The sequence below is a fragment of the Salvelinus sp. IW2-2015 genome, linkage group LG14 (genome assembly GCF_002910315.2).
Source record: "Salvelinus sp. IW2-2015 linkage group LG14, ASM291031v2, whole genome shotgun sequence".
NCBI classification, from domain to species: domain Eukaryota; kingdom Metazoa; phylum Chordata; class Actinopteri; order Salmoniformes; family Salmonidae; genus Salvelinus; species Salvelinus sp. IW2-2015.
In genome coordinates, this window is record NC_036854.1 from 49,289,012 (window position 1) to 49,313,677 (window position 24,666).

The 24,666-nt window shown below is 43.8% G+C and overlaps 1 protein-coding gene across 1 annotated transcript in view; it reads right to left on the bottom strand.

Annotated features, from left to right (window-relative positions):
* LOC111973150 (ubiquitin-protein ligase E3C) overlaps positions 1-24,496 on the bottom strand; it is a 36,705-nt gene extending 12,209 nt beyond the window's left edge. The window contains exons 1-19 of the mRNA XM_024000403.2: positions 24,244-24,496; positions 23,214-23,375; positions 22,842-22,895; positions 22,664-22,738; positions 22,301-22,447; positions 22,040-22,155; positions 21,655-21,812; positions 21,365-21,530; positions 17,303-17,523; positions 16,898-17,049; positions 16,287-16,477; positions 12,454-12,540; positions 12,018-12,181; positions 10,706-10,932; positions 8,082-8,186; positions 7,524-7,611; positions 3,035-3,132; positions 2,587-2,719; positions 1,559-1,806 (exon numbers count right to left, since the gene is read on the bottom strand). Of these exons, the coding sequence (XP_023856171.1) occupies positions 1,559-1,806; positions 2,587-2,719; positions 3,035-3,132; positions 7,524-7,611; positions 8,082-8,186; positions 10,706-10,932; positions 12,018-12,181; positions 12,454-12,540; positions 16,287-16,477; positions 16,898-17,049; positions 17,303-17,523; positions 21,365-21,530; positions 21,655-21,812; positions 22,040-22,155; positions 22,301-22,447; positions 22,664-22,738; positions 22,842-22,895; positions 23,214-23,282 (2,499 nt within the window). The 5' untranslated portion in view covers positions 23,283-23,375; positions 24,244-24,496. The remainder of the gene's footprint in view (positions 1-1,558; positions 1,807-2,586; positions 2,720-3,034; positions 3,133-7,523; positions 7,612-8,081; positions 8,187-10,705; positions 10,933-12,017; positions 12,182-12,453; positions 12,541-16,286; positions 16,478-16,897; positions 17,050-17,302; positions 17,524-21,364; positions 21,531-21,654; positions 21,813-22,039; positions 22,156-22,300; positions 22,448-22,663; positions 22,739-22,841; positions 22,896-23,213; positions 23,376-24,243) is intronic.
* Between the last annotated feature and the right edge of the window lie 170 nt (positions 24,497-24,666).

Genomic DNA, 24,666 nt, shown 5'->3' on the forward strand with positions numbered 1-24,666 from the left:
AAAGATCAAATAAATGTGTATCCGTTCGACGGAGTGGATTRTTCWRRTGTTCAACTTTATTGCGACAAATTATGGAAATTGTGTTTTTCAAATAGATTATTATTGCAGATAAATGTTGAAGGTACGCGAGGCACGTGATGTTATCACGTAACTATAAGCTCCATTCAACATTTAATTCTAAATGCACACAGCTTGCAATATCCATTTATTCAACAATAAAAAAAAAAGCTTTTGCAAGACAAGGATTGTCTTGACTTTCAAGAARGACTGAATTGCTTCACATTGCAATTTGAAGTTTCACCATCAAATTGGTTCAGAACTCTAGGCCTACGAGTGCAAGTTACACCATGGCYATAAGTAACCACACACAATTATTTGAATGGCCTAAATGGCAAATATTTTTTGTCCCTGACCCCAAAAAATATTGGTCGACAAGTCGACTGTTGTGTTCTGTTAAAACGTTTATTTTTCCATATATAATAGACACACCCTATGTTTGAATAAAATCAACTATATTTAAGCTACTGAACTTGTCTAATGCTTTAAGCACTGCGATTAAAAATCCTAAAAATCCATCATTCCTTTCTATATATTTGCCACTGCTCGACTAAAAAATATCTTGGTCGACCAACAGCATATTGACCAAACAATGGACCAGTCGACTAAATGGGGTTAGCCCTACTACTATCCATGCTGGCTTTTGCAGGCTACCTGAGATATGCGGCGGCAGGTAGCCTAGTGGTTAGAGCGTTGGGCCAGTAACCGAAAAGTTGCTAGATCGAATCCCTGAGCTGACAAGGTAAAAATCTGTTGTTCTGCCCCTGAACAAGGCAGTTAACCCACTGTTCCTAGGCCGTCATTGTAAATAAGAATGTGTTCTTAACTGACTTCCCTAATTAAATAAAAATATATATWTTTTTTTATGAAACCGATAGGTGGGCCGGGCATACAGGCCTTAGCCAGTTAATGGGAAAGGGAAAGTTAGTTGCACAGCTGAATACATTCAACTGAAATGTGTCTTCCGCATTTAACCCAACCCCTCTGAATCAGAGGTGCGGGGGGCTGCCTTAATCGACGTCCACGTCATCGGCGCCCGGGGAGCAATTGTTGTTGGGGGTTAACTGCCTTGCTCAAGGGCAGAACGGCAATTTGCTTAAATGGATAATGGGGAATTTTTTTCTTCAGGTGAAACGTCATTATGTCCAGCTGTTTTTAGACAAGACAGCTCAATGGAAATGCACCCATGGTAGGCAATCTACCTTCTTTTCAAACGTTCTAGATATCATCAAAGAGATCACTGGACAAGTTAATGGAACCTAGCTAGAGGCTCCACTTTACACTGTATTGACTACACAAGAACACTGCCTTTTACAGAGACCTGGAAATAGACAGCTTTACCTTTCCCAGTGCCGCCTGGGTGGTCTAGCCCCCCAACAGCACACGTTTGCCCAGCATCGGCATGGGTTCGAATCCGGCCCACTGCCTTTGTGAAACCATCTTTCCACTGTCTCTCCTCTATCCAATAAAACACATAAAATGTTTATATTGATAACTTTACCTTCCCCAGTATCCGTCCCAGGAAGTAGTAGTGTCTGGCGAAGGAGTCCCCCACCAGCATCTGGGCGGTGGGGCTGGGGTAGAGAAGGCCCTCGTTGGTGGTCTTGAAGAACCCCTGGTTGGGGTTGAAGCCCGACTTGAGCAGCTCGTTGAGGAATTCACGGAAGATGCCCCCTCCATCGATGCCCGCCTCGTCCAGGCCGTGGGCGTTGAGCAGGTGCACCCGGATACGTTTCTTCAGGTCCGCCTCTGGATACAGGGGACACGGGGGGGTAATCAAGTTAATACAGAAAATATAGAAATATAATATATAGAAAAGGCCTGTTATATTTTACTCCCAGAAATGATGAAAAAAATTATTAAAAAGTTAGATTCAATTCCCTTATTCTGACACCTCTTTTGAAAGATCAGAGTTTTCTACTCAAAGTAGAAGCACAGTTTACAATCTAAAAATCTACTGTAAATGTAGGGATAAAACAGAAAATATCTATTTTTGTGTTTTTTTTGGTCCCTTTTCCACATTGAGGCATGATTTCTCTGACCTGAGGAATATTCAAAACAAAGCGTATCAAAAGAGGTCATGTTTCAGCATAATTCACGTGCGGTGATAAATCAGAGCACCTATAACATAGAAAGTCACATAAATTATATCGTTTTCAGCCTCCAAGGCAAGGTCTCCTACTACTCACTTTAATCATGTGGCCAAACGAGTGCTCTTTTAAATTCAAACACAAAAGAGGGGACTTAAAATAAATCCCACAGTTCCGAGACCGATGCGAAAGCTAGCCTTCATTTCTAATGGGATCTGTAACCTCGACGACAAAATCTGGATTTTATGGACCACAAATATTAGAAACTGAGGCTGCGTCCCGAAATGTGCACTCGTTCACTACTTTATTATACCAGTAATTTCCATCCAAATGGAAGTGAACAAGTGCACACTTTGGGAGAAAGGAGAGACTATTGGGACGCAGCCCGAGACATTACCCTTCTAACCAAGCTGTATCCCTCCTCAGCCTAACCATGTACCGTTTTCTGGGGAGAGCTTGTCGTAGGCGTCCTCGTAGATGTAGTTCCGTCTGATGGTGACGTTGATCCCGTCCAGAAACGGCCCGTCTCCCTGGACGTCCCGCTTGTCCGCGTAGATCAGCCTCTGGAAGATCTTCACCAGGGACAAGCAGATTTAAATGACTACCTACAGCCAGCCAGGTTTTATAGGACATCTATACTGACTACATGGACTATTTCTAATGGAGGTAGTAAATAAAGACGATAAAACAATGTAAACAAATGCTATGTGCTTGTTTTCTCTTCAATTGGTTTCTGAGAGGTAATGTCTGCGAATTGTAGAATAACTAATATAGTGACACATTGATAAATGAGGTGAAAATGAAGTCAGTTATACAGACTATTTCTCAAGGGTTTGGGTTTTATAACAAGTACATGGAGCAATATGCAGGGCTGAGATGTGGAGCACCTTGACTCGCTCCTCAAAGGGCACGACGAAGGGCAGCTCAGTCAGGATGGCCAAGTGTCTCTCCTCAGACACAGACAGCTGTGGAGGCTCCATCCCCACTAGAATAGAATAGATTTGAACATCCTTTATTTGTCCTCGTCTTCAACAACAATACAGTAGAGTCCTGCATCTGGTCGGACACCCACGGTTCCCCGCAGTTGACCCGCAACAAAAAAATTGAATCAGCAGGCGGGTGAAATTAAAACATTCTTCCTACCCTCTGGGAGGCTCGCAGTTCAGAACAATTATATTGCGGTTCGAAAACATTTCAAAATTAAGATAAAAAGCCAGGAGCTTGTTGTGCTGAATTGTGTTGCAAATTCCATTACGTGAGCGGTGAGGCAGACATAGCCTAGGCTTAGGCTACCCAGCCATGCAGTGAGAGTGGAGCAGGGAACTGTCCATTATGTGTGGTGCTGAAACATGCCTAATTTGTCCACGTGCAGTGCTTATGTTCCCTTCTGCCACGCAACAATGGGTTGCCAAGTTTATTTTCCCTGACACCTAGCTCACACGAAAATGGCTAAGGTAACAGGAGAATTAGAAAGAAAGGTTATGATGGTGAAATACACCATCGTAGAAACAGGTGCTGCGGAAGTGAAATTCCCGGGTTGGAAGGATTTTGTAGTCATTGTGGACAGGGAGGACAACCACCCGGTAGATGGATACACAGCCTGCAAAAGTGCAAGCAGGTATTTGTTTAAGATCATTCAGTTAATTATCAGTAAAAAATTACATTTTATTCAGGCTTTCGTTCATTTAGACCAGAGGTTCCCTAACTTTTTATAGTCCCGTACCCCTTCAAACATTCAACCTCCAGCTGCGTACCAGGGTCAGCCACACACACACACACACTATACGATACATTTATTAAACATAAGAATGAGTGTGAGTTGTCGTCACAACCCAGCTCGTGGGAAGTGACAAAGAGCTCTTATAGGACCAGGGCACAAATAATAATATAATAATCAGTAATTTTGCTCTTTATTTAACCATCTTACATATAAAACCTTATTTGTTCATCAACAATTGTGAATAACTCACCACAGTTTAATGAGAAGGGTGTGCTTGAAAGGATGCACATAACTCTGCAATGTTGGATTGTATTGGAGAGAATCGGTCTTAAATCAATTTCCACACACAGTCTATGCCTGTATTTATTTTTCATGCTAGTGAGGGCCGAGAATCCACTCTCACATAGGTACGTGGTTGCAAAGGGCATCAGTGTCTTCACAGCGCGATTTGCCAAGGCAGAATACTCTGAGCGCAGCCCAATCCAGAAATATGGCAGTGGCTTCTGATTAAATTACATTTTCACAGAACCGCTTGTTGCAATTTCGATGAGGCACTCTTGTTCAGATATCGGTAGGTGGACTGGAGGCAGGGCATGAAAGGGATAACAAATCCAGTTGTTTGTGTCATCCGTTTTGGGAAAGTAACTGCGTAATTGCGCACCCAACTCACTCAGGTGCTTCGCTATATCACATTTGACATTGTCCGTAAATTGAGTTAGTTTGCACACAAAAAAATCATACAACGATGGAAAGACCTGTGTGTTGTCCTTGTTAATGCAGACAGAGAAGAGCTCCAACTTCTTAATCATAGCCTCAATTTTGTCCCGCACATTGAATATAGTTGCGGAGAGTCCCTGTAATCCTAGATTCAGATCATTCAGGCGAGAAAAAACATCACCCAGATAGGCCAGTCGTGTGAGAAACTCGTCTGACCGCTTGCATGATGACAAGTGAAAATTATGGTCAGTAAAGAAAAATTTAAGCTCGTCTCTAAATTAAGAAAAACGTGTCAATACTTTGCACCTTGATAACCAGAGCACTTCTGTATGTTGTAAAAGCGTTACATGGTCGCTGCCCATATCATTGCATAGTGCAGAAAATACACGAGAGTTCAGGGGCCTCGCTTTAACAAAGTTAACCATTTTCACTGTAGTGTCCAAAACGTCTTTCAAGCTGTCAGGCATTCCCTTGGCAGCAAGAGCCTCTCGGTGGATGCTGCAGTGTACCCAAGTGGCGTCGGGAGCAACTGCTTGCATGCGGGTCACCACTCGACTATGTCTCCCTGTCATGGCTTTTGCGCCATCAGTACAGATACCAACATGAGCAGCAGCTACTTTTGTCTCCATACGGACCGTTAGTGGAATTCCCGTGAGAGAGTAACGGTTAATGTGTTTGGATGTTAATTATTTGACTAGGCTACCTGTATTTGACATTGTGTTGTTATTTCGCTAGACACTAGATGGTTTAATATTATTTTGGGCAGTGAAACGAGGCTACTCAGGCGAGAAAAAAACCTCACCCAAATGTATAGCCCCGTTAGAAAATATAAATGGACTGTTTGAAAATATGAAATATATATATATATAACGTACCCCCGACAGCATTGCGCGTACCAGTTTTTGACCATACCCAGGCCATATAAAATATGAACCGGTGCAGCTGGTAAAAGTTTGAGTAGCCTACTAAATATAGGCTATTTTTGCAGCCCATAGCCTATTAGATTCTGGGAATTGTTGATTTAAGTTTCAATTAAACTATTTATCTAAATATTGAATGTCACGGTATTGTTTTGTTGTCGGCTATAGGCTTTCATTAGGTGAGTAGAAGGCTAGTTAGAAGGCTCTTTTTCAAAGAGATCTGAGTTGTCAAAGTGCCGCATCGCATCGTGAAAATAAAAAAAGATAGGCCTATCGTTCTTAATTCGTGGCATGGTTTCCTTTTATCCAAACGCTGAATAGACAAGCAGACAAATTAATTAATGCGGGGAATACACTAATAGTCTACTACTCTGGAGTCATAAAAGCAACTAAAGAAATTGATGTTATTTGGCAGGTCACGAATCGGCTCTCAGAACAATTCTATGCAGGTGGGTCAGGTTGTGGAGAAAAATCTGTCCTGATGTCGGATATCGGGTGGGGCTCGGAATTGATGTGGCCGGCTCCAAAAAGCTGACCCGTGCATGACTCTACATACAACACAGTACAACAACGTTAGCTTAAACTGCTCTGTAACAGTCAATCTGTCTGTCTTCTACCCATCCATCTAGTTATTTATTCATTTATCCATCCATCTTCACTTCATCAATTAACCCATCTATCCACACTATCCGACCATTCATCAATCTGATCCGCCATCTAGTTATCTATCCATCCATCCGGCTCTAATTCATCCATCCATCCATCCATCTAATAAAAGCCCAATGTAGGGCTTCCTAAAAGCCCCATGTAGGGTTTCCATGACCACACAGTGTGTGGATAGATGCTGACCAGGCTGCACCGAGGTTTCTCTTTCCCACTACCAGAATCTAAACCCCACACTCTTGACCTGCATCTCCCTAATGACAAACACTGAACAGAAAACCCAGACGCGTATTCATGGAGGGGGCCAAACCCAGATAACTGGAGAAATGGAAGGATTGGGTTTTCCCCCCCATCCTGCATGCCTGCTAACTCTACTCCCTACCTGACTACAAACCTGCTAGGCCCCCTCTCTCCACCCAGCTGACTGTTTACAGGCAGCCCATTAAAGAGTGCTCAATCCTGCCTTAACTCCCCCTACCTCACTAACACACACTTTCAATTAACGCAACTGTGAGCTGCCCGTCCAACACGCCCGGACGGTTGTTTTGTATTAAACTCATCATTCGGAACCGTTTAGAACAAAAAACTGCCACAAAAGCAAAGTTAAACCGCCATTCTCCACCGCTTCATTGTCTCCCTTAGAGCTCAATTAGTCAATCCCATCTGCATTTCGCCCATCAGGTTTCCATCTTTGAGGAGAAATATGGCCCAGAGTGGTCAATACGTTGGCCATTCATCACCCGAGGGGCCTGTCCATTTAAGGAAATGAAGAAAGGGCAGACGAATAAACAGCCAGATGTGGCTGCGCTCATCAGGACTCTCAGGCTAATTGAATTGATCCAGGTATCGGGGCTGGCTGGAGTGGCATTAGGCAGATCATACACGCATTGTTATCCGTTTGTTTTCACACCAGCTCTCTGCCCGCTGCCGGAGGCCCGCGACGCAGCTCTAAATTAAAAGGCATAAGAGCCTGGCTGTCTCTCTCGGCCCATTGCCCTCCCTGGCACTTCGCTGAGGCATTTTTGGAATGACTCGAAGGAAAACAACAAACCTGAGATTACAGCTGAGCTGACCTAAGAGCTTCATTTACCAGAGGTCACACAGTGTTCCCTGTACCCCAATTTACTTCTAAAATCTGTGACGACCATCAGTGGTTGGTTTATGCCAAAGACACGCATTACTAAGACAGGGAACTGTTCATGTTTCCCATAGGAAAACATGACACACTTCCCCCATGCTAACACTAGCTGGATATGCACAGTTATATACCGGATAGCTAGGATGCACAGGGTTTCCCACCGTCATCGTTAATGAATAACAGGAACTACTTTTTGGGGCTACTATATTGTATCCTACCATCCAGTGTGGACTGCAGGGGCCCGATGCGTCCCATCCTCCGCGTCCTCCACACGTGTCTGGCTGAAGGGACGTACAACTGGGTCACCTGGAGGGGGACGAGCACGGCTCCAGTCAGCATGACTATACTAACAACATCCTACATGGGACATAACGTGGACCCAACACATGGCCTGACAGTATGCCACAGGGACTATGTATGGTCACTTCCCAGCATTTTTGTATTGCATGTGTTAGTGTATTTTGTATGCTGACCTCACAAAATGAATGTCCATGTAATTGGACAATAAAGTTAACGTATTCGATCCATCTTAACACCTTGTACATAGACACTCCTAAAGGTACATGTCAGTGCTCAGTTCATGACATTGCATGCATCCCGTAGATGTTATAACATATAGAAACTAAATGGTCTTCATAAGCCCTGCATGCAGTCATAAAGGTGGATTGTTCAAATGAATTGTCAGTGAAGTGTTATTGAGTAAAGCATATTAGTGATAAGACGGATTAACTCATTAAGGGCAACGAGTCTGACGTAATGGCCAAGAGCACGGTTACCTTATCTGCTCGGATGTTGACCTCTTCAGCAAGCCAATGGCCTGCTGGACAGAATGGTCGTCTGATGTCACGAGCCTTCACCATCTTTACCAAGTTAGTGATGACCTGCAAAATAAATAGCAATAAACACAAATAAAAGTCAGACACTCAGGACCCTGAGAACAAACCACTCCCTCTGTTCTTTCTCAGTCTCTCTACTTCATATAAAAACAAATGAAAATACGTTGGTTATGTAATGAATAGGTGAAAGTGCAGCAAAATACATATGTGAAACCAAAAGTTACAAAAGTTAAACATACTAGTCATTTTAAACACTTGAAACGTGTCATTTTAACATAGATTTTGTTTCTTTGTAAACAAACTCATCTATGTGGAGGCTAGACAACAAGCTGCTTCCTCTAAAACTATTTGTGAGTTGAGCCATTAGCGTGCCATAATGATAGTAGAAAAGAGAAATGGCTGGAGTCATCCCTCCATGTCCAGCACCAGAGTTAATTTACATCAGCCACGTGACCGAGAGCAACATTTTGACCGGTGTAAATCTGTTGTACTGTGAGTTAGGGTCAGGGTGAGAGTTGTTGGGATATTTATTCCTGTCCAGTACCGTCAATAACAAAAAAATGTCAATCTTGTACAGTCCTGTCCTAAAAACAGGTTCCTGTACTGTCCTGTGAAAAACATGGATTTGTTGCCTCCTATCCCATGTCTTACTGTGTGCAGATTTGGGATATGAATGTTAGATAGAAGTTGATAAGTACTCCACTGTAAAGACTGAAGTTGTCATGTCTACATTGATCCTTTCCATAATCTCACTCCACAGTCATTACCGGCACTAGCTAGGAGTAGTCAGACACGTAATTACCTTGAAACAATTTAACACAATAAGCAGGCAACACAGTTTGAATGGAAATGTTATTTTCAAAAACACACAACGTTTTCATACGGGACGCGATCAATCTCGGGCAGTCATCAGCGACGACTGGAGTCGCTATCCTCAGTAATAATGGGGAGTGCCAAACGCTGTTCGTGGCGCGGACGATGGGCTCGGAGACGTAGCCCCTACTCCGAGGAATGAATAAGCATTCCTTAATTAGCCCATTGGGTTAAGTGCACGCCTTAATGGGCCTTTCTCAAACTCCACCGTGACATCCCTCTCCAAACATAGCCAAGAAGAGAAGGTCCATTAGCGATATTAATACAAGCTTAGTTGATCATTTTCATTAAATTAACTTCTTTCAATTATATAGATAGCTCGACAATGGGGGTGATAAAAGATGGTCGAGGGACGGCTGATGACTCGAACCAAACATTAGCGTGTTAGGGGGTCAGCGGCGTTAAAGCGACTGTAAATCCAGCCCCCGTTCAATTTGGAAAATGCCTTTCCCCCTGCTCTCCCACTTCTTTAATGGGTCGTTTTAGCTGACGGTGTTTGCGCTCCTCGATCTGTTATGAAATTCCTGCCGCATTTGTACACGGCCAACACCTCGGCTGAAAGAAAGCCTCGCTCACCTTCGAGGCCCTCTCTCAAATTCAAAGCCAAGAACGAAGTCACTTAATTACCGTTTCAGGGAAAGAGAGAGGAGGAAGAGGAGAATAGAGGGAGAGGAGCATAGAGTAAAGGAGAGAGGTAAAGATGAGAGAGGCCTGACGAGTGGCAAATTAACCTAATGTTGTCATCTGCCTCATTTCCTTTCAGTAAACAGACAATTAATGTCCTAATTCAACCCCCTTTGCTCTTCCTGGTGTGAATTTAGCCATGCATGCTCTGTTGCTTATCGACACATTTCTGTAAAAGCTATGAGAGAAACCAAAGTCAAAATAAGACCCTTTATAAAGGCACAGTGCAGTCAAAAACGTGGTTTTCCTGTGTTTATATATATTTCCACACTATGAAGTTGGATAAATATTGTGAAATTGTGAAAATTATGATAATGCCCTTTTAGTGTAAGAGCAGTTTGAAAAGACCAACTGAAACTTCAGCCTGTTTTAGTGGAATGGAGTTTTGGCTTTCCATGGTGAGGTCACTATGCTGTAAAATAGTTAATAGACCAATAAGAGAGTTCCAAACCTCTCTGCCAATAACAGCTATTTTTCAGTTTTCCCATCCCCACTCAAACCACTTCCAGACAGTCCTAACAAAAGTCTTGCTTGAGAAATAGCTCTTTGCTAAGAAGCCATTTTTGCTTCTTTTTGACCATTAAGTAAGGTACTTAATTGTTACCCAGAAATGATGTGATAGTGAAATAATGGCTGCATTGTACTTTTAAAAAGAGAGCATTCAAGAGGACACTGAATACACTAGCATGTAACCATTTTCCAAATCCGTTTACAAGAGTAAGGACTCAAGCCAGTTGGGAGGCATCTAAATGTTGGATTATGAAACAAGTTTTCTGAATTATTTTGTAAACATAGGACCGTATCAAAACCCTCAATTAGATGTGGAGCCACTGCCTGGGTCGCATTCACTAGGAGTGAAACGGAAGCAAATGGGTCAAAAAGGGAGGGACTACCTGAACTTTGTTCAATAAGAAAGCTTGTATGCATTTCCCGTTGCAAAACGTTTTGCTACAGTGGGACTAATGAATATGACCCTGACCATGCCAGGGCGATGGGTGGGCATTCACCTTGAAGAGCTGGACCCAACGTTTCTGCTCGGCCTGGATGCGCTGCTGCACCTCTGTGTTTGTCTTGACCCCCACGCTGCGGAAGGCAGCCATGTACTCCTCGCGGTGCTCCGTCTTGGTCTCTGGGTAGGCCAGCTTGATAATGCCCAGACAAGCGTCCCTTAGTAACCGAGACAGGGTCACCAGCTCGGACAATGTGAACGGCATCATGGACGTATTGCTGTGGCCTGAAAACGGGTGGACAGGAGGAATGGACGGCTGTTTACTGCCAATCAGCCATTGAACACAGTGCAGGCGACATTTTCCTCTCGCAAAGACAACTGCGCCGTGAGCTAATGCACAAAGTTAAATTATGAATTATGCAGCACGACTTTTGTTCCAATTTCCATGAGAAAGAACTTTAGTTCAACCGGAGATTTAATCAAAGTGTGATTTACACACCACATGCAATGCAATCGTAAGGTACAGTATCGGCGCTCCCGTTATTTAGAACGCTACCTGTGCGTTCGTTCACAGCACAGCTGGTCTTTGCCAGGGGAAAATGTCACCCTACATCTCTTACTGTTGTTGCCCAATGAATATTACACACATTTGTGAGACTATCCATCTGGATAAAAAATATACTGAGTGTAAAAAAAAAAATCCATGACATAGGTTCAACCTGCATTCACCTGGTCAGTCTATGATCCCTTATCAATGTCACCTGTTAAATTCGATTCAAATCAGAAAACATGAAAGGGAGGAGACAGGTTCAAGTATTTTTAAGCRTTGAGACAATTGACGCATGGATTGTGTATGTGTGCCATTCAGAGGATGAATGGGCAAGACGAGATTTGAAGTTCCTTTGAACGAGGTATGGTAGTAGGTGCCAGGCGCACCAATTCATGTCAAGAACTGCAATGCTGCTGGGTTTTTCACACTCTACAGTTTCCCAAGTGTATCAAGAATGGTGGACTACCCAAAGGACATCCAGCCAACTTGACACAACTGTGGGAAGCATTGGCGTCAACATGGGCCAGCATCCCTGTGGAACGCTTTGGACACCTTGTAGAGTCCAGGCCCCGATGAATTGAGGCTGTTCTGAGGGCAAAAGGGGGTACAACTCAATATTAGGAAGTTGTCCTTAATGATTTCAACACTCAGTGTACATGTGTAGAAGCCTTTAAATTCAACGTAAAATACAATGTCAGCTGCACCCCAATTCAAAACAAGAGGCAGGTGATTTTGAGACTAGGTTCTGCGTCCAAAATAGCACACTATGGGCCCTGGTCAAAAGTAGTGCATAGGGAATAGTACAGAGGGAGTGGCCTACCATGACCTTCCATGGGGTAGCCAAAGAACTCGCTGTCGTGCACAGAGATGAGCGAGTGACTGAAGAGGGAACTGAAGAGGTAGAAGAGGGGAATGATGCGATTGGAGTCTTCCAGAGACATGGGAGACCCCCGGGAGATGACCTGCAGCAGCGGAACCATGGACCTGGGGGGAAGAAAAGGAGAGACTCGCTATGTTTACCTGGGAATTTATGCCAACGGGGCACATTGAATTGGCTTACATCAAGGTCTGTCACTGTGTTCAGGGCTGCATATATCAAGTGTATCAAAGCAGGAGTTCTGATTTAGGATCAGTTGGGCCTTTTAGATCACAATGAATAAGATGACATGGACAGGGGTGGACCTGATCCAAGATCAGCGCTCCTAAACCGAGACGCTTGATACATACAGCCCCTGACTGACATTCAATCAACTCACCCTGTAATCATTTTGGTAGTCATGGACTGTATCAGGTGCCAGAGATGTCTCAGGAAACGTGCGTTGAACGCTAAACTGTACAGAAGCCTGGAGGGGACAAAATAAAAAAAGACAGGCCTGAAAAGATACATATGTCAAAAGGGTTGACAATGTACTCGTCTGTCTGTAAACGTATAAATCGCTCTGCCTCGATGCCCTCCAAGGCGGAGATCGTCAACATTGACCAATTAACTAGAGGACACAAATAAAGATGGAAAAAATACTAGTAAAAGCTGTTGAACCGCAGCATCCCCCAGGAATCTTCCTTCTTGGCCCTTTCTCTCCTCCTCCATTCTCCGCTCGCCCTTTTCCGTGACGAAAAAAAGATTAAACGACCCATTAAGCTTTATTTAGACGAGGCACCTTCCATTAGTAAACTAGTTGCTGGCGAGGAGGAGCTCGGCCCTGGGTCATAAACAGGCCCTCTGGCTTCCTGCAGGAGCCCCATTTAACTTAATGGCAACGATGGGGACAATAGAGGAGAAGGGATGGGGGGGCATAGCCCTCACAATGACCTCGGCGCGCCAGCACGCTTCCACACTCTCCCTGAATTACATGAAAACACAGGGGAAGGAGGGAGGGAGGGGGTGGGTGAGCCACTGGCTGCATCACGATGGCAACCTATTCCCTATAGTGCCCTATGGGCCCTGGTCAAAAGTAGTGCACTATGTAGGGAATAGGGTGCCATTTGGAACGCTCCCACTGGGCCCTCATCCCGACACTCCGGACGGCCTAACTAACGGCCCATGGCACCCAAGTGTGAAGGTGCTCGATTGTGTGTGTGTTTCTTTAACACCGAGGGTTAACAACAGGTAACGCCAATGCAGTAATTCAGCTTAAAATAAAATATAAGCCCCTTGCTTATAAATGTGCCTCTGTCTAACGGGATAGGCTATTGTCACCTATAAGGAAGCCTGTTAAGGGCAGGCAATCTCCTATTCACATGTTGAGAGGTAAAGGTTGATGTAATGCATTGATGTTAATCACCTCTTTTTAATCCTAAACTAGCAAAATACAACACCCCCAAAAAAACATAAATCCTATTAAAATGTGGAACAAATACTTTTTTTTTTTAAAGAAGCAACAAAACAAGAGACGATGCAAAACAAGTGTCTGTAACTCATGAAAGAGAAAACAAAACAGAGAAATATGGTTGTAAAGCTGATCTTGTAAAAACAAAAAAAACAAAAAAAAGAACAGAGAGAGGGAATGGGAAGTGGATGGAATATCACATAGATAAACTAATGTTGGTGTCGGCCTCCAATCTCTAAGAGTGCATCCCAATTCCCTATATAGTGCACTACTTTTGACCAGGGCCCATAGGGCTCTAGTCAAAAGTCGTGTACTATATAGGGAATAGGGTGACATTTAGGGCACACCCTCGTTCACCATTGAGCAGCAGAGATTATTTGAAAGGCTGAAAAATGTAAATGATCCTTCTGGGGGGGTAAAACGAGTGACAACTCTCTATATGTTTGATAAATCGTTTCTGCCAAGGCCCCCCATCCGTCAGTACAAAAGAGGACGGGAGCCAGGTATAGCATAGTGCTCTGGGCCTTCACAGTGTGCGGCCGGGTGTTTGATTGAAATGGGCAACAGAGCAATAAAATGCTGACTGACAGCCTGATATATGGCCTGCTAGAAACCAAAGCTCCATTTCAATCAGGAAATGAAGGCACTAATAAATACAATCACAGGCATCAAAAAGGGTTGTGTGTGTGTGTGTGTGTGTGTGTGTGTGTGTGTCCATAAAAATTACCTTGATGGCCAAAACAGATTATTTTATGTAGACATAATGCAAGAATTTACGTATGCTCGCAGAAAAAGAGAAAACTAGGCAAAATAAAAGGGAAAGGGCTCGATTCAATCTGAACCACTGAAGAGCTGCGCTTACAGCGCGATAGTACTGTAATGTTCCTGCTTTAGAGGAGATTYCATTCACGGTAAACGCTGCATATGTTAGCTCAATCGAAAATTACCTTAAATAGTAATTTGATAATAACTGGCTTTATTTATGTTAAACTAGCTTAAATTCATAAGGGCCTGCGAGTTAGTGCCAGTGGCAGAAAGAGTGTGTTTTCATTGCCCGAGAGTCATTATCTCATGTCAATTCCACAATCACATCAAGTGCTCAAAAACTAATTAAGGACAGAGGCTTGCTAGCACTTACAGTTGTCAGTGAACATCAGTTAGGGACAGCGAGCCACCTCAGGCCAAGGCTAAATAACATATCAGTGAAATTACAACAAATACCAAACATGAATCAATTAACTTGAAATTACACCCATTTAGCCTCCCAACATCAAAGACAAAGATTATACCAACCAAAACGGTGTGAATTAAAAAAATATAATAATCTTAAATCGTATGATTAAATCTGAAGTAAAATCTCTTACTGAAAATACAGGGCCTACATCTTAGAGCTCTAATAAGAAGGAAGCAAAAAAAAGATACATATTTATTCGAGGCATTGCGCTGGGCTGGCCGGCATGAGGTGGGAGACGGGAGGGCCGGGCTGGGCAGACAAGCTCTTTTTTAAACGCAGTTAATCAGGCCCGGGATGCAATTTGCTCCCTTTAGCCTCTTGTAAAGGTATCCCATCCACTTCGCCACTAATTAATCTTCCTCAGTGAGCTAATTATTTTGTACAGATATCCGATAATGATGGAGGACAAGATGTAAAATGTATGGTAAAAGCAGTTGGACTAAAGGAAGCTGTAAAAATGAGAGAAAATACTTAGGGAGGATTCTAGGCCTTTCGCAACAACTGATTTGGTAAGCGATGCATCTTCTCTAGTATCGTTTTTGAGAGACATTTGGGTTCTAAAGGTTAGCTTGAATGTTGCCTGAATCAAGTCTAGCATGAGATCAGACAGGATTGTATTCCTTAGTGCACACCATTCCTAACCGTCACAAACATTTTTGCAACTTAAAACGTTTTGCAACGAAGATGAGGGTTCCTTGTCAGACAAATTCAGGTAGACATTCCTCCCGTTCCAGCCTGTTTGCTTTCGTTTGGTTTCTAGTGAATACGACCCAGATAACTCTCCAGCCTTAAACAATAGCCACATTCTTTGTTGCCCACCCTGTAAAAGGTGAGAACAACGCATCAGTAATGATAACACGCTCGCTCTCTCATCCCCACAGTACGGACAGGTAATGTCTTCCATTGGCTCTACTAACTATTAACCAGGGGGGTTGAGACAGAGACCCTCAGTGTGTGCCATAAAGCCCAGGGAAGATCCCCCTCTCACATCCACATCCTGCCCTTACGCAATCAACCCAATCAGCCAGTCCAGGGCTAATTACCCTAATCTAGGAGTGACAGCTTCAGAGCTTCCCTGACATCCTAGTACTTCCGGTTGTAAACGCCACTAGGGCAAAGACCACAGATAGTGGCTGTGCTTCTTCATCGCTATTCACATTAGTTGCTTACAACTTTAAAATAAATGCTGATTCTGAACACCCACTTTCATGATGTCAAAAAATGATTTAAAAAAAGGCTTCACATCAAGTTCCTGCAAAATGCCTTAAAAGGCTAAATATTCATTCAAATTGTAGTGAAAGAAAGGTTTTTGAAACAACTAAATGCAAGGATTCAAATAAAACAAAAGTGGTTATGCTAGCACCGTAGATACATGTAAAACCTTAGGTATGGCACCCTATTCCCTTTGTAGTGCACTACTTTTGACCAAGGCCTGTAGGGCTCTGGTCAAAAGGAGTGCACWATATAGGGAAAATGGTGCCATTTGGGGACGCATTCAATGTGACTAGATCCGATGTAGAACACTGACCTGACTTTAGGCACCATCATGCGGTGCTGCACCATGAGCGTGTGGCAAATGGAGGCCATCATGGTGAAGACCTCTTCGCTGGCCGAGTCCCTCCACACCAGGTTGAGCAGCGCGTTGGTCTGCTGCTTGGTGTCCAGCTTGTGGACGCACTCCTCCGTGATCAGCTGCACCGATATCCGATAACTGTCGTGCTGGAACGAACGAGAACACACAGAATAGGTGTGAGTGAGATGTTCCAGTAAGTATAGCTGGGCCTGTATTCATAAAGCCTCAGTAGGATCTGGGATCAGTTCTGCCATTTAGATCATAATGGAGCAAATCGTTTGGCCAGGGGGCGGACCTGATCCCAAATCAGCCCACCTACTCTGAGACGCTTTATGAATACGGGCCCCGGTGTTTATAATGAGGTACCTAAAGGCAGTGCGGATAAGGCTGTGGTCTGCTACTCGTGTGTAACACCTGTATTCAGATGTTAGCCATTTTCATTTGAGAGTGTTTGCCTGTGAAGTAAAAGGGCATTCTGAACTATATGCGTTACCTGTAACCTGCAGAGTACTATCCCTGGATTTCACTRTGTTATCTGTATTGACACATTAGTGGTAGCTAGCTACCTGTGTGGACGGAGCCTGGATGTCGGTGTCCTCCTCGTCCTCAGAGTCACTAATGACCTCCGGCCTGCTGGTGCTCTCTGACACGGGAAGGAGGGGTAGGAGGGTCTGCAGAGCACGCAGGTATAGCTGAAGGCCCTCCTCTGACAGGGAACCTGCACACATACAGACAACATTACTACAAAACACTCCCTATCGCCATAGATTTTGTTTCTGGTCATTCTCTCCAAAATCCTCTTGTCAGTGTATCTGCTGGTACACGAGAGTACTATTCCCCACACACTGTACACAAAGGCTGTGTCCCAAATGGCACCCTATTACCTAGATAGAGCTCTGTGTAAAGTAGTGCACTATGGGAAAAGGGTGCAATTTTGGACACAYCCAAAGCGTATCCCTGACAACACTTACCCAGGCACGTCTCCCCGGCTGAGAGGACAAAGTAGAAGAGCCACGGCGCCTGTTTCTGCGCCGCTGCGGAGGAGACTACAGTGGCCTGCAGGGAGCCCAGGAAGGCCTCAAAGGGGAAGTGGAGGCGCGGGTCGGACAGCGCCGGAATAAAGAAGTGAAAGATCTGCTCCGTGAACGGCGCCGAGATGAACTCCTCCGTGAAGGCTGCAAACACAAACTGCCTGWGGAACCAGAGAGAGAGGGAGAAAAATTGATTGTCACTACACAAACGGCTGGAGTGGAGCCGCGCGTACATTATCCACATTGTAAAATGGATGAGTTGGTTTTAAAATGTTCACTACATATAGAGTTGAAGTCGGAAGTTTACATACACTTAGGTTGACGTCATTAAAACTCGTTTTTCAGGGTCCTCCGGGGTGGCGCAGTGGTCTAAGGCATTGCATCGCAGTGCTAGCTGTGCCACCAGAGACTCTGGGTTCGCGCCCAGGCTCTGTCGCAGCCGGCCGCGACCAGGAGGTCCATGGGGCGACGCACAATTGGCCTAGCGTTGTCCMMGTTAGGGAGGGTTTGGCCGGTAGGGATATCCTTGTCTCGCGCACCAGCGACTCCTGTGGTGGGCCGGGCGCAGTGCGCACTGACCAGGTCGCTAGGTGCACGGTGTTTCCTCCGACACATTGGTGCGGCTGGCTTCCGGGTTGTGTGTTAAGAAGCAGTGCGGCTTGGTTGGGTTGTGTTTCGGYGGACGCATGGCTTCCGACCTTCGTCTCTCCCGAGCCCGTACGGGAGTTGTAGCGATGAGACAAGATAGTAACTACTAACAATTGGATATCACGAAATTGGGGAGAAAAAGGGGGATAAAAAAATAAAACTCGTTTTTCAACCACTCCACAAATTTCTTGGTAACAAATTATAGTTTTGGCAAGTTGGTTAGGACATCTACTTTGTGCATGACACAAGTCATTTTTCCAACAATTGTTTACAGACAGATTATTTCACTTATAATTTACTGTATCACTATTCCAGTAGGTCAGAAGTTTACGTACACTAAGTTGACTGTGCCTTTAAACAGCTTGGAAAATTCCAGAAAATGTGGTCATCGRTTTAAAAGCTTCTGATAGGCTAATTGACATAATTTGAYTCAATTGGGGGTGTACCTGTGGATGTATTTCAACGACCACCTTAAAACACAGTGCCTCTTTGCTTGACATCATGGGAAAATCAAAAGAAATCAGCCAAGACCTAAGAAAAATAATTGTAGACCTCCACAAGTCTGGTTCATCCTTGGGAGCAATTTCCAAACACCTGAAGGTACCACGTTCATCTGTACAAACAATAGTACGCAAGTATAAACACCATGGGACCACGCAGCGGTCATACCGCTCAGGAAGGAGACASGTTCTGTCTCCTAGAGATGAACGTACTTTGGTGCAAAAAGTGCAAATCAATCCCAGAACAACAGCAAAGGACCTTGAGAAGATGCTGGAGGAAACATGTACAAAAGTATCTATATCCACAGCAAAACGAGTCCTATATTGACATAACCTGAAAGGCCGCTCAGCAAGGAAGAAGCCACTGCTCCAAAACCGCCATAAAAAAGCCAGACTATGCTTTGCAACTGCACATGGGGAAAAACATCATACTTTTTGTAGAAATGTCCTCTGGTCTGATGAAACAAAAATAGAACTGTTTGGCCATAATGACCATTGTTATGTTTGGAGGAAAAAGGGGGAGGCTTGCATGCCGAAGAACACCATCCCAACCGTGAAGCACGGGGGTGGCAGCATCATGTTGTGGGGGTGCATTGCTGCAGGAGGGGCTGGTGCACTTCACAAAATAGAGGGCATCATAAGGTAGGAAAATTATGTGGATATATTGAAGCAACATCTCAAGACATCAGTCAGGAAGTTAAAGCTTGGTCGCAAATGGGTCTTCCAAATGGACAATGACCCCAAACATACTTCCAAAGTTGTGGCAAAATGGCTTAAGGACAACAAAGTCAAGGTATTGGAGAGGCCATCACAAAGCCCTGACCTCAATCCTATAGATAATTTGTGGGCAGAACTGAAAAAGCATGTGTGAGCAAGGAGGCCTACAACCTGATTCAGTTACACCAGCTCTGTCAGGAGGAATGGGCCAAAATTCACCAAACTTATTGTGGGAAGCTTGTGGAAGGCTACCCGAAACATTTGACCCAAGTTAAACAATTTAAAGGCAATGCTACCAAATACTAATTGAGTATGTAAACTTCTGACCCACTGGGGAATGTGATTAAATAAATAAAAGCTGAAATAAATCACTCTCTACGATTATTCTGACATTTCACATCCTTAAAATAAAGTGGTGATCCTAACTGACCTAAGACAGGGAATTTTTACTAGGATTAAATGTCAGGAATTGTGAAAAGCTGAGTTTAAATGTATTTGGCTAAGGTGTATGCAAACTTCCGACTTCAACTGTATACTTATATATATATWAAAAAAAAWMTAACCCCTTTTTCTCCCCAATTTCATAGTATCCAATTGGTAGTTACAGTCTTGTCTCATCGCTGCAACTCCGGTACGGACTCAGGAGAGGGGAATGTCGAGAGTCGTGCGTACTCCGAAACACAACCCAACCAAGCCGCACTGCTTCTTGACACAATGCCCACTTAATCCTTAAGCCAGCCGCACCAATGTGTCAGAGGAAACACCGTACACCTGGCGACCGTGTCAGCGTGCACTGCGCCCGGCCCGCCACAGGAGTCGATGGTGCGCAATGGGACAAGGACATCCCTGCCGGCCAAACCCTCCCCTAACCCGGATGACGTTGGGCCAATTGTGCGCCGCCCCATGGGTCTCCCYGTCGCGGCCGGCTGCGACTCGAACCCAGAATCTCTAGTGGCACAGCTAGCACTGCGATGCAGTGCCTTAGACCACCGCGCCACTCGGGAGGCCAATTCACTACATACATGACAATGATATTGGATTAAGCTACTGATCACAAATCAAAATGTACAAATATGTTATACTATGACAAATAAACATATGAACAGCTTAGATTCCACAATAAATTGTTTTTAAAGGGATAACTTTTGGTTTCAATCTTTAAGTATTTTGTTCACACTGTTAATACAATCCCCAAAAAGTCAGTTGTCAAGTTTTCAAGATGGAGCACTTTCCGTACAGAGCCAAAATACAGTTTTTGAGTAAAGTTATTCTTTAAACTCATTACCCAAACAGGGACAATAGAGTGATCGAGAGAGTAGGTGTCTCCTCCTTTCAGCTCTGTGAGTGCCCCAATATTGTCTTGTCAAACAAAGCTGTTTTTACTGAGTCACTCACACATCTGGTGGCCCCGGTCAGATAATTATCTGTTGGAGTGAGTGTGTACACAGGTTTCTCACACCCAGTCTCTGCTTTTCTTCAAAAAGAAAAGAACGCCCCCCTCGTTTGTCATTCAGAATGTTTCATATTGAGAGCAAATCGTCAATATTCTGTACTCCGAGTCGGGATCAGTTTTATTGCTCGTTGTAKACAGGTTGGTGAAGCAATTACGGTGTCTCCGCCAACTCAAAGGACAAACAAATGCCCAAAGTTTACATTACCGGTTTACTGGACAATCTTAACAGCATACGCCACAGACAAAGGCATTCCGCTCGTGGCTTCTCACTGTGCTCTTTCTCACATGCTCAGCAGTCGCTGATGCCGAGAGGCTTTGTGTGTGAGGGGTTTTTTATATATTGGAGGGGAAACTTTTAGGGGGTCTGGCTTTAGCAAAAAGGGCCTTCTCTCTGTGTGTGTGTGTGTGTGTGTGTGTGTGTGTGTGTGTGTGTGTGTGTGTGTGTGTGTGTGTGTGTGTGTGTGTGTGTTCTGATTACTTTTACGGTATGTGTGCGTTTGACTGTTCTGATGTGACCGTTTTGGTTTTACAGACGCTACGGCTGCTGTTACAGTAGGGTAAAGTTGCCCCTTAGACACTGATCTTGGGCCAGTTTATATTTTTCCCCACAAATGGTTAAGGTTAGGATTGGGGGAGGGGAGCTGATCTTGTACCTAGGAAAAACGTATCCCCGGAGTGTTATACCTTGCGCCTGTTGTGCAGGAGGAATAGGTAAAGTGCAGGGGCTTCAGCGTGTGCTCCAGCAGTGTGCCTGCCAAGGGGATAGCGTGTGCTCCAGAGGGAGCATCACTGTACTCCAGACTGGAAGGGAGCTTGTGATTCACTAGAATATAAAGCGACCTGTAGTATCCTGAGAGAGAAAGAGTAAGACAAAAAGATAGAGAGCCGATTCAAATTCAAATAGGGCTTGAAAATTAGCATTAACCAAATAAAATGTTATAGTGCACTTCCGCAGACATCCTCATGATATTTACCTTTCTGTACCATATAGTGCAAAATCTGCTCGATTAACGATGCCACACAATTAACGTCTTGAAGGACAGGGAGATAGGTTCTCTCTGAGGAATAGATCTCCAGCATCCTCATGGGAACGGCAACATTCAAACTGTCATCCTTGCAGGTTTGTAGAAGTCTAGGAGAGAGATGGACAAAGGGTGTTAAGGTGGTGCAATATACTTGCAATGCATTCATGGATGTACAGTGAAGTTGCCCTTAGAAGCTGATCTTGGGTCAGTTTAACATTCTTTCCACTAATGGTTAAYGTTAGGATTGGATGAGGGGAAGCAGATCCTAGATCTGTACCTAGGTGAAACTTCACCCCAGAGCGCATTCATGAAGAGTAGGTGTAGGCCCCATTACCTGCAGCAGAAGCCCAGGACCCTCTTGATCTGAAACACACACGTCTGTCTTTCGGGCCCCGCCAGCAGCTTCACAAACTGCCCATTGTGTTTCACTAGGTTCTGACAAATCCATATCTACAGAGACACAGACAGAAATGTTGTGTCATGTTCCCACACGCAAAACGTACATTTGAGTCATTTTAGCATTTAGACGTCACATTTTGACACAAGTTTTTCATTAGTTCAACAACACGTTTGCCCAAAAACCATTGGTCCTCACCAATCTCTGAGAGTCCTCACTCTGTCTGTAGAAAAATAGCAGTTGCCTTGTTAAGAGACTGAGACTGGCAGCGTCGGAGATTGGCGGTCCACCTTCTGACTGTGCCTGGCAGACGCAGCGGTCAAAGTTGCCCCTCTGGATGGCATACTGGAAAACACCAGGGTCAGAGGCCAAACAAACAGTTATAGCGATGATCCCTTGATAGATACTTCATTGTGTAGACTATCAACATTGCCAGCAGCAATAAAAGGTTGTGGAAAAGGGATTGCTGGCAAGATAATGGAGTGTGGAAGGGAATGGCATTGAAACTGAAGAATGGGTGTTGTCTAATGACTGTGAGCTTGTTCATATTAGTAGACATACTTGCTGTTTTCGGTCATGGTATCCTCGTATATAGGATTGAATGATAATTGCATTCTTCAATCTTCGTCTTTCATCCTTATTGAAGTTGAAAAACAGAGTAAAGTAAATAAATACACKGAGAAAGTAAATAATGATTGGTTGACATACAAAGCTGGACGATTTTACGTCAAAGGACTACCTCTCTTTTTCTCCTTTCCTCTTGTGTCCGGTGTAGGAGAGATGCTTTTTCCTCCTGAAAGACAAAGTATATTAGCCTGGCATGACTAGTAGAAAAAAACAAGTCGCTAGGTTAGCCTAGGCAGACGTTAGTGGCCGCTGTATCTGCACTATCTTGATGTGCATTCCCAGTAATACGTGTCCCCCGTGGACCAGCTCGTACAAAGGCATACTTTTCTAGTTTTAATGGCAGAAAAAAAATGTGTACTAAAACACAATTTTCTGAATTACGGACAACTTCGGATGTTGCACACAGCGTTCAGCCGAGGGTGTGAAAAACAAGTAGTCAGAAAATCCAAAAGTTATTAAGTTATTAATCTCATTGTGGTCTTACCTTTTTACTCGCTCCCCCAAGAGACACCTTGGGTCTTGTTTTGAAATCTCCCTCAAAACTGAAGCTCATGGTTAGATGTTATCAAAGAGATGTTTCTAACCATAGATGAAGGATCCTTGTCTTGGTTCAATTCAGGTACTACAAATTGGGTACTACAGCAATCTGAAAAATAAAGTAAACGAAACATTCCATTCATTTGGTGGCTAGTTGTCTAACTTAGTACAGTACCGACAACTTGACACCATCCAGAATAAAGCATCAATATTAAAGCTAGCTAGACACATAGCTACAATTGTTAGCGAACGTTACACTTCCCGCATCTAGAATATTTTTGGAAGGGAAATTGAAAAACAAAAAGAGCCACAACCAGTGGAAAGTGTAACTGACTAGCTAGGCTAACGGTAGCTAGCATGCTTAGCCACAGTAACGTTAGTGTTAGCTAGCTAACGRTAGCTACAGTAACTAACGTTATAAAAATTCCCAAAAGACACAAGTGACTTTGACTAGCTATATAGCTAGCACAACACAGCACCTTTTGTGGGGAAATCACTGTTGCCTTGTAGATGTCTCTCTAACGCATTAGCTACATTGTCAACCATGTTCGGGTTTTATGTATTTGTTAGTTAGGCAACTTAGTTAACAAACGTCACTCTTTTGGTTTTCATTGCACAACACCAAAGACAACCCTGGACGATAGGCTAACTGGCTAGCATGCTAGGTTAGCTAATGACTCAGCAGCTTGTGTATACATCGCTCTTGGTGATCTGTCTGCCACTACTCATACATTCAATTGGATGTACAGACAACCCCCAAGTTACTTTATTCGTGCGTACATGTAGATGACTCTTTTGACATTATAGCTAGCTAGCCCGTTAGCAAACGTTAGCTGGCCAGCTAACTTTACGGGACAGGTCGCCTTTCTAGCTAGCTAACGCGTTAACGTTAGTAATCATGGCTATCCTCTTGACATCTTTGTTCTAACAGAAGAAATCGTTTGGACTAAAAAATWAAGTAACTGTATGTGGATTACCTTTGATTAATGAAATGACCAACAGAAATGAAAGAGTACATAAGACTTTTGTGCGATATTAAATGAAACAAAAATGTATTGTTGGCTCCTTCTCCCCGTCTTTCCAGAAACACAACATAAACGGGTACGTCCTTCTTTAGAATACTGAAATCCGACTGGATAAGCGTTTCAATGTTGAAATGCTATTCGCTGAATGCAATGTCAACAAAACACAGTTTGGCATTATTGGATCATCATCATCATCTAGCAGAATCCTAGTGCATTCGAGCCTTGGTCCGGGGATCAACAGGAAACAGGGAATTTTTGTTGATTTGCTATTCAAATTAACATATGGTGATATTCTTTATAATGCAATAGTAGACCATGGGCCTAGTTCCACTTCAACTAGAAAAGAGAGAAAATATAAATAGTTATATGGTATGC